General features: G+C 35.8%; 1 protein-coding gene across 7 annotated transcripts in view; it reads left to right on the top strand.

Moving 5' to 3' along the window:
• Window positions 1-16,327, top strand: part of TAB3 (TGF-beta activated kinase 1 (MAP3K7) binding protein 3) — a 64,834-nt gene extending 48,507 nt beyond the window's left edge. For 6 of the 7 annotated variants that reach the window (XM_087427284.1, XM_087427286.1, XM_087427287.1 and 3 more), the window contains 3 exons: window positions 285-368; window positions 7,754-7,855; window positions 12,172-16,327. In XM_087427284.1, the coding sequence (XP_087283410.1) occupies window positions 285-368; window positions 7,754-7,855; window positions 12,172-12,320 (335 nt within the window). In that variant the 3' untranslated portion in view covers window positions 12,321-16,327. The remainder of the gene's footprint in view (window positions 1-284; window positions 369-7,753; window positions 7,856-12,171) is intronic. The other variant, XM_087427289.1, reaches the window with a different exon arrangement.
• The last annotated feature ends 915 nt before the right edge of the window (window positions 16,328-17,242 follow it).

Below are 17,242 nucleotides of genomic sequence, written 5' to 3' on the forward strand. Positions count from 1 at the left end.
CTCCCTACATGCGCCACATGCTTAATCCTGCCTGAAGAGACTTAGCTTTACAGTTAGAAAAATATTCCTTTAGCTGATAGGTTGTAGACAGGACACTGGTGTGGTAGTTTGCTTGGATCTTTTCTCACAATGAGAAGGAAAACAATTTCAGTGGGAGGAGGGTAGGATGATAATAATGAGTTTTGAAACCCTAGAAAACAGTTTCTCTTCTTACATAAATAACAGAAAATTCAAATAGCAGGAGAGAGAGTCCTAAATGCCTGGTGATTTGATTTTCTTTACAGGAAACTTTGATCCAAAAGCCATGAATAATTTTTATGACAACATAGAACCTGGCCCAGTTGTACCACCCAAGCCATCTAAAAAAGGTGAGTAGAGAAATGTTACCAACTTCATAGAAATAAATATCGGAATTCTTTAGGAGTTCACAGATAGCTGAAGAAATTTCCATTGAACATATTCATTAACTTATTCAGCATAAAAAAAGTTACCATATTGATGTTACTGTGGCAATAATGAAATATCCCCAAACTTAAATTTCTAAAAAGCACTAAAATTAATAATTCCTGGAATTATTGTCAAAGGTAATTAAATAGGATATATAATCTATTTTTTAAAAAAGAAGTGGAAACAGTGTATTATATGGTTAACATTATAAATTTATTCAGCACTCTAAAAACTATAATCCTGAAAGATAATTCTTATAAAATAATGAGAATTTTAAAGGTCTTATGTTATAATGGAAAGTTTGATCTGCAGTAAATCTAAGATTATTTAATTGACAGGCCACAAAAGAATCCTTGTGTTCTCAACAGGTGAGCATAACAATTAGATAGGGACTAGGTGTTTTTTCATCAAAAACAAAATAAATCCTACATAACCAAGATTTGGAGGAATCATTTTTGGATAATTATTAAATCACTTCTATGTAATATTAAAGGTATCAAATCTGTTCTCCTTGTTTTTACATACCAAATGTTTAATTGGCATTTCGATATCTTAAAAAATTAATTTGAATTAAGTAATAATTCTCAGTAAATGTTGAGTCATTGAATTTAGATAAACTTCTGCCCCATTCTTATTAATGGCCTATTTTGTTTTATAAATTCTCAAGACTGAGCTAAAGTATATGCATTTCATATCTTAATCCTTTTTGCTTTAAGCAACTCAAGATAGATTGATCATGAAGACATATGGAATAGTGGAGAATGCCTTACTTTAAAAAAATTACCTAAGGATGTAACATTTTAAAATCTCATCAGACTTATTTTTAATCAGGGAGTGTATAAATTCTATCCAAATAACGTAACCTAACCTAAATTACTTAAATTTTGGTTGAACAGCTTTCTGTGTATTTTAAGCTCAATACAGAATGTTTTTAAGTGTTTCATTTATAGGTTGCAATGCAGTATCTGTTCTTTTTATTGTTTAATACTACCATGGGTGTTTCATCTGATCTGCATTTAAAATAGCCTACTGATTTCTAAAAATGGTACAAAGAAGAATCTTAGTGGATGACTTCCAAGCACCAGATTTGGTGCTGTGGTGACATTATATGCAGTTTCAAGCTGAAAGTCATTGGGTTATATATCACTGATTACCTTAACCATTTGAATTAATAATATATGAGTCTTTAAGCTTGATTTTGCCTGAGTGTCTGCTCAAGAAGTATTACCTACTGGTAATCCAACAGATAAACTTCACTTAATTGATTTAAGGGAGTGCATTGAAAAGTTGTTAACCTGGGAACAGAGGACTAAGTTGATAAGAAATGGTGGACAGTATGTCCATCAGGAGCCACTGCATTAGCATAAACTCTCAGGTGTAGTCTGAAGGGCCCACCATAAATAACAAAGACACTCCTATCACTTGGAAATTTCAAGATTTTAAAGGTTATCTCCCAGGAGCTGGGGGCACCTCTCTTTGGGCAAGGCCAAATTCTTTACTACACAATAGTTAAAGCTGTGTTTAGAAGGAAATTTATAGGGGCCGGCCCGGTGGCGCAAGCAGTTAGTGCGCACGCTTCGCTGCGGCAACCCAGCGTTCACCGGTTCGGATCCCGGGCACGCACCGATGCACTGCTTGGCAAGCCATGCTGTGGTGGCATCCCATATAAAGTGGAGGAAGATGGGCACGGATGTTAGCCCAGGGTCAGTCTTCCTCAGCAAAATAAAAGAGGAGGATTGGCAGATGTTAGCACAGGGCTGATCTTCCTCACCAAAAAAAAAAAAAAAAAAAAAAGGAAATTTATAGCTTTACATGCTCATATAAGACAAGGTCTAAAATCAGTGGCCTAAAATTCCACCTTAAAAAGCTAGAAAAGAAGAACAAAGTAAGTAAAAGAAAGATAAGTCAGTGAGATAGAAAACAGAAATAACAGAGTAAACAAAGCCAAAAATTTGATCTTTGAAAGATAAACAAAATCGATAAACCCTAAGTTTGACTGATCTAGAAAAAAAGAGAAAGAACACAAGTTACCAAAATCAGAAATGAAGATGGGTTATCCATTAAAGTAATAAAGGAATGTGATTAACATCTTTATGCCGATAAACTCGATGCCTTAGATGAAATTGACAGATTCCTCAAAAAATATAACCTACTAAAACTGAAAACAAGAAGAAATAGGAAATATTAGTAGGAAATATTAGTAGCTATATATCTATTAAAGAAATTGAATCCATTATCAAAAATTTTTCCACAAAGAAAACTCCAAACCCAGATGGTTCCACTAGTGGTTGAATTCTATCAAACATTTAAGGAAGAGATAATACCAATTTTATACAATCTCTTCAAGAAAATAGAAGAGGAGGGAAAACGCATTTTTTTTTAAATGGAGCCAGCACAACCCTGATTCCAAAACCTCAGAAGGACATTACCTACTCATTCCCCCAAAAGAAAACAAAATTACAGATCAGTACCCCTCATGAACATAAAAGTAAAAAAAATCCTTAATAAAATATTCACAAAATATAAAAAAGATAATACATCATGACCAAGTTGGGTTTAGCTCAGGAATGCAATATTAAAGTAAAGGAGGAAAAGCATATGATCGTTTCACTACATGGAGAAGAAGCATCTGACAGAATTCAACAGCCATTCCAGATGACATTATTTGCAAAGAAAATCTAAGAATACTGAAAAACAACTATTAGAAATATTAAGTCAATTTAACAAGGTCTTGGGATGCAAGGTCAGTATACAAAAACCGTATTTTTGTATATTAGCAAACAATTGGAAAATGAAATACAATGCCATCAAAAAATATGACACATGAACAAATTTAACCAGAGATATGTACATTGAAAACTACAAAACATTGCTGAAAGAAATTAAAGAAGACCTAATAAAGAGTAATATACCAGTTTGTGATTAAATCAATATTGTTAAGATACCTATTCTTCCCATGTTGATTTGTAGATACAATGCAATACCAATTTTAACCCCACTAGGCTTTTCTTTTTTTGGTAGAAATTAATAAGCTGATTCTGAAGTTCACATGAAAATGCAGAAAACTTAGAATATCCAAAACAATCTCAAAAAAGGAGAGCAAAGTTGGAATTCTTATGCTAACCAACTTTAGGACTTACTATAAAGCCACAGTAATCACAGTATGGTATTGGCATAGGGATAAAAAAATAGATAATTGGAACAGAATAGAGAGCCCAGATGTAGAACTTCACTGCCAATTGGTTTTTGACAAAAAGCACCAGAGCAACCAAGGGAGAAAGGAAAGTCTTTTCAACAACCAGTGCTGGAAGAACTGGGTATCCATATGGAAAAAAACAAATTTCGATCCTTACCTCATACTATACACACAAATTTGAGATAGGTCATACACACCTAGGTGTAAGAGCTAAACTATAAAGCTTCCAGAATAAAACATAGAATATCTTTGCAACTTAGGGGTAGAGAAAAATTTTTAGACAGGACAGAGGAAGCAATGAAAAGAAAAACAATTGGTAATTACCTTCATTAAAATTGAACACTTCTTGATGTGGTATATTTATATACAATGGAATACTACTCAGCCATAAAAAAAAGACAAAATCGTCCCATTTGCAACAACATGGATGGGCCTGGAGGGTATTATGTTAAGCGAAACAAGCCAGAAAGAGAAAGACAAACACTGTATGATCTCAGTCATATGTGGAATATAAACCAACACACGGACAGAGAAAACTGTATTGTGGTTCCCAGGGGCACTGGGGGTGGGGGTTGGGCACAAGGGGTGAAGGGAGACATATATATGATGATGGACAAACAAAAATGTACAACCCAAAATTTCCACAATGTTATATACTATTAAAACATCAATAAAAAAAAAGTTCAACACTTCTGCTTATCAAGAGACACTACTAAGAAAGTGAAAAGGCAAGCCACGGGGGCCAGCCTGGTGGTGCAAGCGGTTAAGTGTGTGCGCTCCGCTGTGGTGGCCCGGGGTTCGCTGGTTCGGATTCCGGGCGCGCACCGACGCACTGCTTGGCAAGCCATGCTGTGGAGGCGTCCCATATAAAGTAGAGGAAGATGGGCATGGATGTTAGGCCAGGGCCAGTCTTCCTCAGCAAAAAGAGGAGGATTGGCAGATGTTAGCTCAGGGCCGATCTTCCTCACAAAAAAAAAAAATTTTTTTTTTAAAAAAAAAAGACAAGCCAAGCCACAGACTGGGAGAAAATATTTGCAAAACATATCTGGTAAAGAACTGGTATCCAACATATATAAGGAACTTCTGTAACACAATAATAAAAAGACCACCCTCCCCCAAAAAAGGGCAAAACATTTGAGCAGACACTTCACAAAAGAATATATATAAATGGCCATAAGCACATGAAAAATGCCCAACTTGAGTAGACATTAGGGAAATGCAAATTAAAATCCTAAGATACCACCTCACACCCACCAGAATGGCTAAAATTCCAAAGATATGAAATGTTAGTGAGGATATAGAGCAATCAGAATTCTTATACATTGTTGATGGAAGTATAAATGGTGTAACCGTTTTGGAAAATGGTCTGGCCATTTTTTGTAAAACCAAATATTCACCTGCCCTATAGCCCCATCAGTTCTACTTCTAAAGATTTATCCAAGAGACTCTAAAGCATATGTCCACAAAATGACTTATATTAGAAGACTCATAGCAATTTTATTCATAATAATGAAAAATGGAAAATAGCCCAAGTACCCATCAACAGGTGAATGAATAAACTGTGATATATTCATACCATGGAATACTACTCAGCAGTAAAACTCAACTATTGATACATGAACAGCATGGATGAATCTCAACAACATAATGCTGAGCAAAAGAAATCAAATACAAAAGAATACATACTGTATGATTCTGTTTATATGAAATTCTAGAACAAGCTAAATTATGGTAAAAAAAAAAAAAAAAGAAAAGAAAAATCAGAACAGTGGTTTTCCATGGGAGTTGAGGTTGGGTATTAACTAGGAAAGGGCATGGGAGGATTTTCTGGGCTGATAGTAATGTTCTAAGTCTTGATGGGGATTTGGACTATCCAGGTGCATTTGCATTTGTCAAAACTCATCAAATGGTACACTTAAGGTTTGTGTATTTATTTCATTGTATAAATTTTACCTCAAAAATTCACAAAGGAGAATTTCTTGAGGTAATGTGATAGATCAGCTGCCAGGAGCCCATAAGAGTTCTCTAGCAGTGGTCATATTAGTGTTGCAGGTATGTCCTTCTGCTTTTGAGACCAACAGCACGTATTTGAGGTGAGAGGTTACTGTTTGGTATACTTCTCAGCGGGGAATTGTGCAGCGCTTGCATTAATATGCCAGTAATATCAAGCTTCATCTCGCTCCCTCCAGGTGCCTTTACACTAAAAAGGCTCTTTTCCATAGCACTTTTAATTCTAACAAAATTTGCTAAAACTGTTATTGGATAGTCCCTTAGAGTTAGTTGTAGTGGGATTCCAATTTCAATCAATTTCTTAAATATGCATTAAATGCTCAATATGTAGATGGATTATGTAGATAGATGCTTGATGCTACAAAGGTAGAACATGACTCCTACCCGAAGTAGCATATACAGAATTTTAATAAAAAGTAGACTAGAAAGCCATTTAAAGTAATATCCTCGCTATGAATTTCTTTAGAAATCAAATTGAGCTTTAATTACTATATAATATATACTGTTGGTGAGAGTATAAAATGGTGCTGTTATACACCATATAGTTTTCAAACCTTTTACCTTTTTCTGTTAAAACTTGGAAAGGCTAGAACTTGATTAAATTCTGTAATTCTTTAGGAAGCCTTTTATCACAGATTTATAAAAGCTATTTGGTTTTCTCTATGAAGTCAAATTTGTTTTCTTTTAAACTAAATTGGCCTTTTCTAAAAGTTTATCTAGTTTAATGCAGATCATCTTGCAGTACCACTTAAGTTTAAAAAGCAAGTAAACTAGTAGAATTGGTTTATTGGTTAGAATAAATGTCTTGGAGTTATTAGATATATGCTAGAAATCCAAGAGGAATATAGATATTGATCTGAATAATAAGTGTGACAATTAGAGAGAAAGACAGACAGAAAGGGAAACAGAGAAACCTTTTTGGACTGGACTTTGTAGTTAAGCAGTACAGTGTGCGTGTAAGCTCCTCAGCTGATTCAGAAAGTACCCCCACCCTGTCGCTGGTACCTCATGTGGCGAGAGCACTGACCTTGGTGTCCCACGTCCTGGTTGTCTTGGCCACCTGACCTTGTTCAGATCCAGTCTGTGCACCAGAGAGGTGATCAATCCAAATACTTAGCTTGTGTATTTTATAGGGTTGTTGTAAGAGTCAGTGAAAGGCGGTGTCTGACGCTATAAAAGTGCTTTACAAATCTAAGAAATAGAACTTCACCTTATTCTTTGGAGTGTAAGGAGATGTTTCCTCTGCTTTTGTTTGCTCTGATAATGGAGTGTTTTAAGTGCCTGAGCACCAGTTTAGGATTCTGGAGCATTGATTTCCAAAGGTGGGTTTTCCTGGGGGGCTGCTTTTGGGCTCAGAACTGATTAGAAAATCCCAGATCTTCTTTTGGTTCTTAAGGGCAAATAATATGAAGTCTGCCATTTTTTGTTTTTACTTAAAACAAAGGACTACTTACTGATAACCTATAAATTAATAGAAACAGTATTCTAGCAAGAAATTGGGATGCCTGCAGTCCATGTTGTAAAGTGTCTACTGGGCTTTTACACACATAGGTAATTGGAATTTATGAAATGATTGGGGAGCACATGTTATCAGTACATAGTATTATTTTGAGTTACTTCTGATTTTTCAAGTACTGCTATTCTTGCTCTTTAATTATAAAATGTTGTAGTTTAAATCATTACTGTAGTGGGTTCTTTAGTTAGCCTTATATGGATAGTATACTTTCAACCGATAATTTTCTAGTAACTTGCTTAATCAGGGAATTGCTAAAGTATAATCTCCTAAATTTTGCTTTCACATTGACATTTAATTACTATCACCAAGTTTCCACCCGTAACCCACAAGAAAGTGGGAAACTGGTGAAATAAGACATTTATTCCAAGTAATTGGAGAGGATGGAAAAAGTTGTAAGAGCCACTGCTCTGTATAGGTTGTAAAAGCAGTATTAAATATGCCCTCAGAGGAGAACTAAAAGTAACATGAAGTAATAGAAAGTGTAAACCCTCAACTGTGCGAGTCCCATGAGAGATCCTTGTGAGCTTGTCCACTCTTCTAATGAATGGCTTGATCCCTTCTTCCTGGCTTCGCTTCTTATGCAGACTCGTCAGACCCCTGCACAATTGAGAGGAAAGCCCGAAGAATTAGCGTGACCTCCAAAGTACAGGCGGACGTCCATGACACCCAGGCAGTAGCTGCAGATGGTTTGTACTTGTGTGTCCAGAGTTTTTGCAAAATATCCAAAGACACGTGCTAACCCATGCAGAGTTACACGAAAAAGCTGACTTTTTTTTTTCCTTTAAAAAATTACTCTATTGAGTTTCTAAGGCTGCATTGTCCCATAGACATATAATACGAGCCACATACATTATTTAAAATTTTCTAGTAGCCACATTAAAAAAGTAAAAAAGAAAACAAGTGAAATTAATTTTAAGATATTTTATTTAATCTAGTACAGTCATGTGTCGTTTAACGACAGGGATGCGTTCTGAGAAATGCGTCATTAGGCAATTTCGTTGTTGTATGAATGTCATAGGGTGTACTCACACAAACCTAGATGGTATAGCCTATTACACACCTAGTCTATGTGGTACTAATCTTATCGGACCACTGTCATATATTCGGTCCATCGTTGACTGAAACGTTATGTGGTGCATGACTGTATATACAAGGTATTATCATTTCAATAAGAAGTCAATATAAAATTGTTAGTGAGATATTTTCATTCTTTATTTCATACTAAATCTTTGAAATCTGATATATATTTACATATACAGCACATCTCAATTCAGAGTGGCCACATTTCAAGTGGACACCATATTGGACAGATCGCTCTAATATAACAGTATCTAGAAAGCAAGGCCAAGTAAATAATGAAAAAAACTTGAAAGCTCTGGACTTTATAACTTCTCACTGAAGTTTTCTAATGCTTCTTGAACTTTATCCTGGGATTCAGTTGAAATAAGGTTTCTAAAAATGTATATCTTTGAGTTTGTGTAAGTATTATACTTGATATTTCTGAAATTCCCCTTAGTGCAGAAAGAATATTTTATAACAAGGTGGAAAGATCCCAACCTAAGAACAAACCAAGCATGAAACTATGTTATACTTCATATAATTAAAAAACAAATCCTTCCTCCTTTACTGTTGGCGTATTTCCCATTATTGGAAAAATAACAGCTTTTCTATGAGTTTTTCATTTATCTTTGAAACTGTGTAGAAAATATTTAGAATTTTTGAAAATTTTAGTTGCATCCTTTTGAGCAATTTTTCTTCTATGTTCTAATTACTATATAATATAAACAATATTGATTAAACTGATAAATTGATTTGTGATATTTGTGAGGACAGTCATTTTAATGGAAATTTAGCCTATTAATCCATTTAAAAATAGTCTTAAAGGAAAAACCTATTTACTTCAGTTCTTATTTGTATATAAATATGCATATTCTTTTGAGTTTTTATTTTCCATGAGAGCTGAAATATCTTTTTTTGTGTGTGTGAGGAAGATCAGCCCTGAGCTAACATCTGCCAATCCTCCTCTTTTACTGAGGAAGACTGGGCCTGGGCTAACATCCATGCCCATCTTCCTCCACTTTATATGGGATGCCGCCACAGCATGGCTTGAAAAGCGGTGCGTCGGTGGCGTCGGTGCACGCTGAACTCCGGGTCGCCACAGTGGAGTGCGCGCACTTAACCACTACGCCACTGGGCTGGCCCCTGAAATATCTTAATTTTTAAAATATTCCATAAAAAAGAAAAGGTTTCACACCTGTAAATCAAATGAAAGCAGACATCTAAACTGTGTTTTGGGTTTTAGATGCTTCTGTTTAAACGATACTTCCTTGTGATGAAATGAAGTATCTTTTGTTAGGACCAAAAATAACTCTAAATTAGATGCCTTTTAAATACATTTTTTAAGTTACTTCAGAGTAATTTATTATTCCAAATTAAATTGTTATGGTACTGAAGGGTAGCAGAATATGCCACCCTAAAATATGCCTTTGGCATTAGGACTATTTTGAGAAACTTCAAGAGAAGCTCTGAAAACAGAGTGAAGTTAACCTTTTGTAAGGGACATTTACATTTATACAGGCAATCTCCATTTTTAAGTGTCTCTCTCTGTACTAGAGAGAGTCTTGTGACTCGAGATCACAAGAGAATCTTAATCAATGGAGAAAGGCACTGGCTTAAATCTACATAACAAACCTTACCCTTAATTACTGTGCTTTGCCTGGTAACCTCCCATAACTAGCTCCCTTCACCCCAACATCTTTCTTTTGTCTTTAGCTGAAGATGGTATTTAAGGTGATGGCTTGGGCCATCTAGGGGAGTTACTCAGTTTTCGTGGGTCTCTCCCATGTATATGTGAGGTATACACGTTAATAAACTGTTTTTCTCTTGTTACTGTCTTTTTATTACAGGGAGAGTCTCAGCCAAGAACTCAGAAAGGTAGAAGGAAAAATTTTTCCTTCCCTACAGTATTAAACAATCAAGAGAATCCCTAGGTATCCTGGATTAGTTAGTTAGGTTAAAAAGTTTTTCAGTTATTTATGTAGTTTAGAAAAAAGAGGAGTTTGAAAAACCTTTTCATATTAAACATTTGCATTGCCACAATCTAAAATTGAAGGCTGTGTTTGGAGTTAGCGTAGAAAGACAGAATGTAACAGTTTAATGGTTTAATATCTTAAATTTTCTCATTCTGTGATAAATACTTCATGACATAAAAAGTCGCCTGCCCTAGAAAAGTATAAAAGTGAGTTTTTAGAGCCTGTCTATTAAAAACCAACAGCAGTAAGATAAGTTTTTTTTTAAGTGTTCGATTTTTGGAGCATTTGGTACTTTTGAAAGGTAAAGACTACTATACGAGAGAGGACCTTTACTGGAAATGGCACACAGAACATTTTTTCTCTAACCGAAAGCTTTAACAATATGCATTTTATTCCTCCATATGAGACAAGAAGGAAAACTATTAAATCTACATATTTTGGAGTCATGAGCCAAAAGATACAAGGTGGATGATAATGGCAGTTAAAAGCGACAGTTGAGGCCAGAGAAACAAGTCCTAGGAATAGGCTGAAGAACTCAGTAGTTTTCTGTTCTGTTGTAAGGCTAAAATCACCTTCCTGATTGAGCCTGAGCTTTATTATGCCTACGGTAAGGTTAAGGGTCTAAAACTCAGTTCTCTTTACCTCTTGGGAATGTTCACACCAGCCATTTGTCATGAAAGACCAGTTGATAAACCACAGATCAGCTCATTAATTTCCAGTGGAAGATATGCTTAACCCCAAATGGTAACTGATTAAAGCTTCCCTGAATCTCAGTGTTTTTTGTTACCTGCTTAGGAAGGCTGCTTACCCTAGATTTTTTTTTTTCCCCCCAAAGCCCCAGTAGATAGTTGTATGTCATGGTTGCACATCCTTCTAGTTGCTGTATGTGGGACGCGGCCTCAGCATGGCCAGAGAAGCGGTGCGTCAGTGCGCGCCCGGGATCTGAACCCGGGCCTTCAGCAGCGGAGCGCGAGCACTTAACCGCTAAGCCAGGGGGCCGGCCCTGCTTACCTTAGATTTTAATCTCATTTACAGTTCACAGTGAGGATTTCCAGTGTTTTTACAAGTAGATTTTCTGGGCCTCCTGACCTTGCTCCAGATTCCAGGATGAATTCCATCCGGAGATCTTTAGCCTTCTAGTCACTGACCTCCCTTTCAGTAGAGACTGTTCCTAAAAGGAGGATTTACAAATTAACACTAGAAACAAAGAGCCTTTTTGAGCACAAGGCCAGAGAGAATGAGGACCTAGGAGGAATATAAGATGAGTTTCAGGTTTTTTAAATAAAATCCTGAGAACCAACATAAGGTTGCCAGGTATAGACATTTTTTAAAACTAATATCTGAAGGATATTTTAATGCCAAAAAGGTAGGAAAGAATCGGAGAATAAAAGATAATCTTTTATATTGAATTAATTTAGCTTTATGAGAAACCAACTGTAGAGTCTTTATCTTTTTACCATTCTGGGAAAAACTCATGAAATGTCACTGCCATTTATGAACCATTATTAAACACTTGCATATTGTGGAGCTGAAGATCTCACGGAAGAAGGCACACATTTAATATAGTGTAGCTAGTACTATGGTGGGGAAGTCATGGCGGGCTGAACTTGTCAGGGACAACTTAGGGAGGAGGCAGAATATAACATTTCTCATTTTTTTCATTTGGCTGGAATTATAGCATAACTTTCCACTATCTGTGGATAATGAGCTAGGAGGGTAATCTATGCTAGACTTCTGTCTATCTTCTTATAGCAAAAAAGTAAACTGTTTAGAACAAAGTATATATCATAAACTTCCTGTTCAGTTCTACATTTCCAGTAGCTCTGTATACTAATTGGCTTTCACATTAGGTAAGGTAGGAAACTACCTCCCTTGCTTCTTTTTGGTAGTTTTTAATTTCAGTTTGGATTATACCTGGAAAAAATTCAATCTATTTTCTCTCTCTCTCTTTTAATCCTAACTTCCCTCAGAGCATCTAACTGGCTCCAAACAGAGTCCTCGGACACAACCTCGAGATGAAGACTATGAAGGGGCTCCATGGAATTGTGATAGTTGCACCTTTCTGAACCACCCAGCACTAAATCGCTGTGAGCAGTGTGAGATGCCACGGTACACTTGAATTCGGAAGAGTCTGCACCAGGTTGAGAGTGAAACTTTGAGCACCTGTTAGAAGAAAAGGAAACCCCGGGAATCTGTTCAGCCTTTTCATTTCAGATTACATGGTGGGGGGAGGAGGAATGACACTGTAGCCGCTTGTGTTCACTAAAGGAAAAATGGGGAGGGTTTTTTTTTCCTTTCTTAACTCATTGCAGAGTGAGAGATAGAAAGGGATACTTGAAACTGGGAAAGGATTCACTCCTGAAAGAATGTACACAGAGAAGCCAAGAGCTCTTCTGTGGAATCCTAATTGTTAAAGTTACTGCTGAGTGACCCTTACTTTTTAAACTAGAACTCTGAATCACAGTGTGACATGTTACAATTGATGCAAACAAGCTGTGAATTCCCAGAGCAGACTTACCTGGTCACAGCTCTCTGGAAAACAAAGGCTCCCCATGCTTCTTCCCATTATTTCCTACTGAAGAGAAGGACAGGAGAAAGCACCCAGGATATGGGTGTGTTTTTTTTTTTTTTTTCTGCAAAATTATAAGGGTATTTGTAATTGCTGCTTTTTTCAGGGGTAATTTCAAACACACAAACAAGATGTTTTAAAATGTGATTTGTAGCAGTCAGGAATTAGGCATATGGTGCCCTTTATTTGAAAGTACAATCAGAGGTGATAAGATCCCTTTTGCTTGTACAATGATTCGTCAAGCTATATCAACACTGGTAACTAAGACCTAATTACGCCACATAATAGATATATTTTTTAAGTTACTGCATGCTTTTATTAGGCCATTGGTTTTAAAAATAACAAACAAGTCCTTACAAAGTATGATTTTATGAAGGACCTTCTCGTAAAACTGCGCTTTGCCAATAGCACAGTGAACGTATGCCAAATGTAAATCTATTCCAAAATCCATTTGGAAATCTTGAGCTCAGCTGTGGTTCTATAGTGTAGTCCATAGGGCCACTTTTTTCCTCTCTTTCCAATTTTGTGATAAATTCATGATGTTTACAGCACAGATAATACTTTGTGCCATAGTTCTAACTTAGCTGAAAAAAAAGTTACCTGTTCAATCAAGATTTATTTGCATGTATGTTAATAAGCCAGTGTGAGGGAAATTACAGTTGGCCAATATCATAAAGCTGCACACTGCGTTATTTGGGGAGGAAGAGAAGGCTAGTCAAGAAATAAAAAGAAAGGTGACTACAAAGGACTTTGAAACTAAGAACTTTTAAAATTTAACATACCGTGTTCAGAGATAATACTGAGTTCCTTCAAGTAGTTCAGGTGATAAGAAAGCACTCCTTATTTACGAAACCAGAACTTTAGGGTGTGAATAACTGAAGAGATATAAAATCATATGACTCACTAGGGTGCAACACTGGAAAATTATTAATAGGACATTTAATTAAGGTCTCTACCATGGTTGAATTTCCTTCCTAGCTCAGAATTGGATTTTGGAATCTTCCCCTTATTTGGGTGAATACAAACAGCAATAAAATTGGTAGGTTTTCTGATCCTAAAGGATTTTACCTGATATGACCTTAGGAATATCCACTCTCCCATACCAGCTGCCCCCGCTATACACACACACACTCTTCAAGCTGTCATTGTATTCTAATTTAGCAGTAATCTCTGGCAGACTTGGAAAAACAAGCTGCACTTAATAGCATAACGAAACCAAAGGCATAATAACTCATCATAGTTTTCCATCAAAATCATAATTTCACACTCTACCTACAACCTTGAAACATTTTATCATATGTGGAAAATTCTCAAAAATATCCACTCGTCTCACAGAGTAAGCATGGCTATGTAATTACACTGATAAAACATCTCTCATGCAACAACTGTGGCAAAACTGAAAATAATGGTGAGAAAGCAGATGGGCTTAAAAGCATTACCCTGAAAACAGCATTCTTTAAAGGCTTTTGTAACACTGGTGTCTGTCAGTCTCCAGTAACAGTCTGTCAGTCCTACTATTCTATAATATGCCAATACCTTTGTCTTTGTATGGTTTCATATCTCTTTAGTGATGGTCAACCCCACTTGGTATTAAGTAACAATTTAGGGGAAAAATATATATACTGCTTGGTGTTCTAGCTAAAGGTTTACCAGTATTCTTAGTGATATGCTGAAGTGGCAGCAATTAACTTGGCAGTTGTCAGTTGAGAATGAAAGTAGCATGTATGAAAACAGTTTGATGCTTTATTAAAACCATGTAGATGACTTTTAAACTATTGCATGACCATCCATCCAGGTTACTAAGCTGTTATCATACAGTAGATGCATGGTTCCAGTCCTTTGGTGATATATCTAGTAAATCATTGTTTTCACCTGCCAGGAAAATGAGAAACCAGTCTATTTGATAGGTATAGAGGGTGGGGTATGAGACATCAGAGACTGATTTTAAGGAAGTTTTGTATGTGTTCATTTCTGGTTGTGCACAAGTTTCATACACCAACAGAGGCTATATTCAGTTTTTAAAATAAGCAAAATTATTTGGAGCTGATAAATTTGATATAGTTAACTGTGTCCCATATAGAGACTACTTCCTGCCTATGACCAGTTTGAATAAGAATTCAGTCACCTTTCAAGGTGCCTTTTCAAAAGGATCTCCTAGTCAGATTGATAGGTACAGACAATTGGCATTTAAGTGGTAGGGTATAAATTGGATGATGCCTGCCTGCTGAGGTGCGTATGCTCTTTGGATCAGTTGTTGAAGTTCCTGTTTCTAGTAAAAAATTTTTTTCTTAAAATATGACTAGTTTGATGTATCTGGTAACACATAGACCTGACTCTACATTTTACATTATTTCACTGTTTTGTAAACTGGGTTTTTAGAAAGCATATTTGCCATTTTGTTGAAGTACATTACCCCTTAAATTTTGGAGTAGGTCTTAAAAGTTTAAAGTGGTAATAGAGGAGCCAGAAACTTTCTAAGCATTGTAAAATGTTTCAAATTGGTAGTGACCTTGTTTGGGAGAGTGTAGAGGGGGGAGTTTTAAAGAAACAAAAGAAATGCATTGTAAAAAAAAAAAGGTAGTTTTAGAGCAGATTAATGATGGTGGGGAAAGTGTTGTTAATTTATTTCCCTGAAAGAAATGGAAAGTGTGATGAGCAGTTTAATAATTTTTAAGGAGCTGGTCTCAATTTTAGTACTTTTTAATTATTAAAAGAAATAAATGTTTCCTTATATCTTGTCATTGCTTTTCCCAGTTATCTAGGGTTTGTATCCAACTTTCTGTGGCAACTCAATTTTATATAGTACTTTGAAAGGTAATTCTAAGGTCTTTGACAGTATAAACAAAAAGCAAGAATATAAGGCATAAAAAACGATGTATCCTGGAATGTGAAGATGTCCCTTTATAGTTAAAGTTGATTTATTTTAATATTGTAATTGTTGTTCAGACTTTGAATGAGTCCATGTTACAGTGTGTCTGTATATCTGTAGGGAAAGAAAAATGACAATTGAAATATTACTTTACAAAATCAGAATAAATTGGGCACTGTCTTGTTGCACCACTACTGTATCTTTTTGAAAGAATTAACAGTATTTTCTTATTGTAAAAGTTAATTCTGATGACATTTTCACATTCACCAGACATGCATTTTTTTTCTGTATTATTTGCATCCCCAAATATTTAATACAAGTAGATTTTGCATGGCTTGGGCATTCAGAGATGAATAGAATGATGACTCAATTTTAGTTTCTAAAGCCATGAAACATTGCTTTGAGACTGAACAATTCTGAATTCTTATTTATAATGACATCCAATGTCCATGTCTCTCTACTGTAAAAGAATTGATCAGTTTCTTCATTAAAACAGCAAGAACTTATTAAATCTTGTAAATACCAGTCTCTTTTAGATTTCTGTGTATGCTGTGAATCAAATTATTTTGAGGTGGAATTGTACAAAGGCATTTTAAAAGGCTATGCATGCATCGTATCTCCAAACAGTACATATTCGGAAAGTCAAAGATTCCTGCAAAATAAATTAATAAACTAAAAGCAAACACTACATTCTGCATCTTTTCTGTGTAGTTAGAAATGATTTATAGTATTAAACTAGTCCTAGTTCCAGCACTCATATTTCTGGACTGAAATATGCTGTCTCAGAAACCTAATCTTTCCTTTCTGTTCCTCTGTTAGAACATTAATATTAGATTTGGGCTATTAAGTGTACATTAATTTAAAAATTGGGCAAAAGTATATATAAGCAAATTTTATATAAAAGGTGGAATATGTTATTTACAGAAGAATGAGTAATTTTCTTTTTTTATCTTTATGTCATTTGTAGCTAGTTTTTCAAAAAAGACAAATAATCATGGAGGGCCTGACCCTCTTTTTTTTTTAATTTTTTCTGTATTGTTTTTATGGTGAGGAAGATTGCCGCTGAGCCAACATTGCCGACCTTCTGCCTTTTTGCTTGAGGAAGATTGCCACTGAGCTGACATCTATGCTAATCTTCCTCTGTTTTTTGTATGTAGCAGGCCACAACAGCATGGCTTGATGAGCTGTGTGTAGGTTCGCGCCCGGGATGCAAACCCATGAACCCCAGGCCGCCAAAGCAGAGCACACGAACTTAACCACTATGCCACTGGCTGGCCCCCTGCCCTCATCTTGCTAGGGTCTGTAGTCAACCTTCCCTACTCCTGCACAGAAATCACCACAGATGAATTATAGTGGATAGGCTTTTCAGTGATTAAGCATATTTAAAGTCAAAATCACTTCCACTACATTTTTTGAATAGTCATGCACTGCAAAAGGATGTTTAGGTCAACGATGGACCACATATACAACAGTGGTTCCATTAGATTAGTACCATATAGCCTAGGTATGTAGTAGGTTATTCCATCTAGGTTTGTGTAAGTACACTCGATGATCACACAATGACGAAATTGCCTAATGACTCATTTCTCAGACCATATCCCCA

This window comes from Ceratotherium simum, chromosome X, assembly GCF_057802395.1.
Source record: "Ceratotherium simum simum isolate JZ-2026a chromosome X, ASM5780239v1, whole genome shotgun sequence".
Lineage (NCBI taxonomy): Eukaryota > Metazoa > Chordata > Mammalia > Perissodactyla > Rhinocerotidae > Ceratotherium > Ceratotherium simum.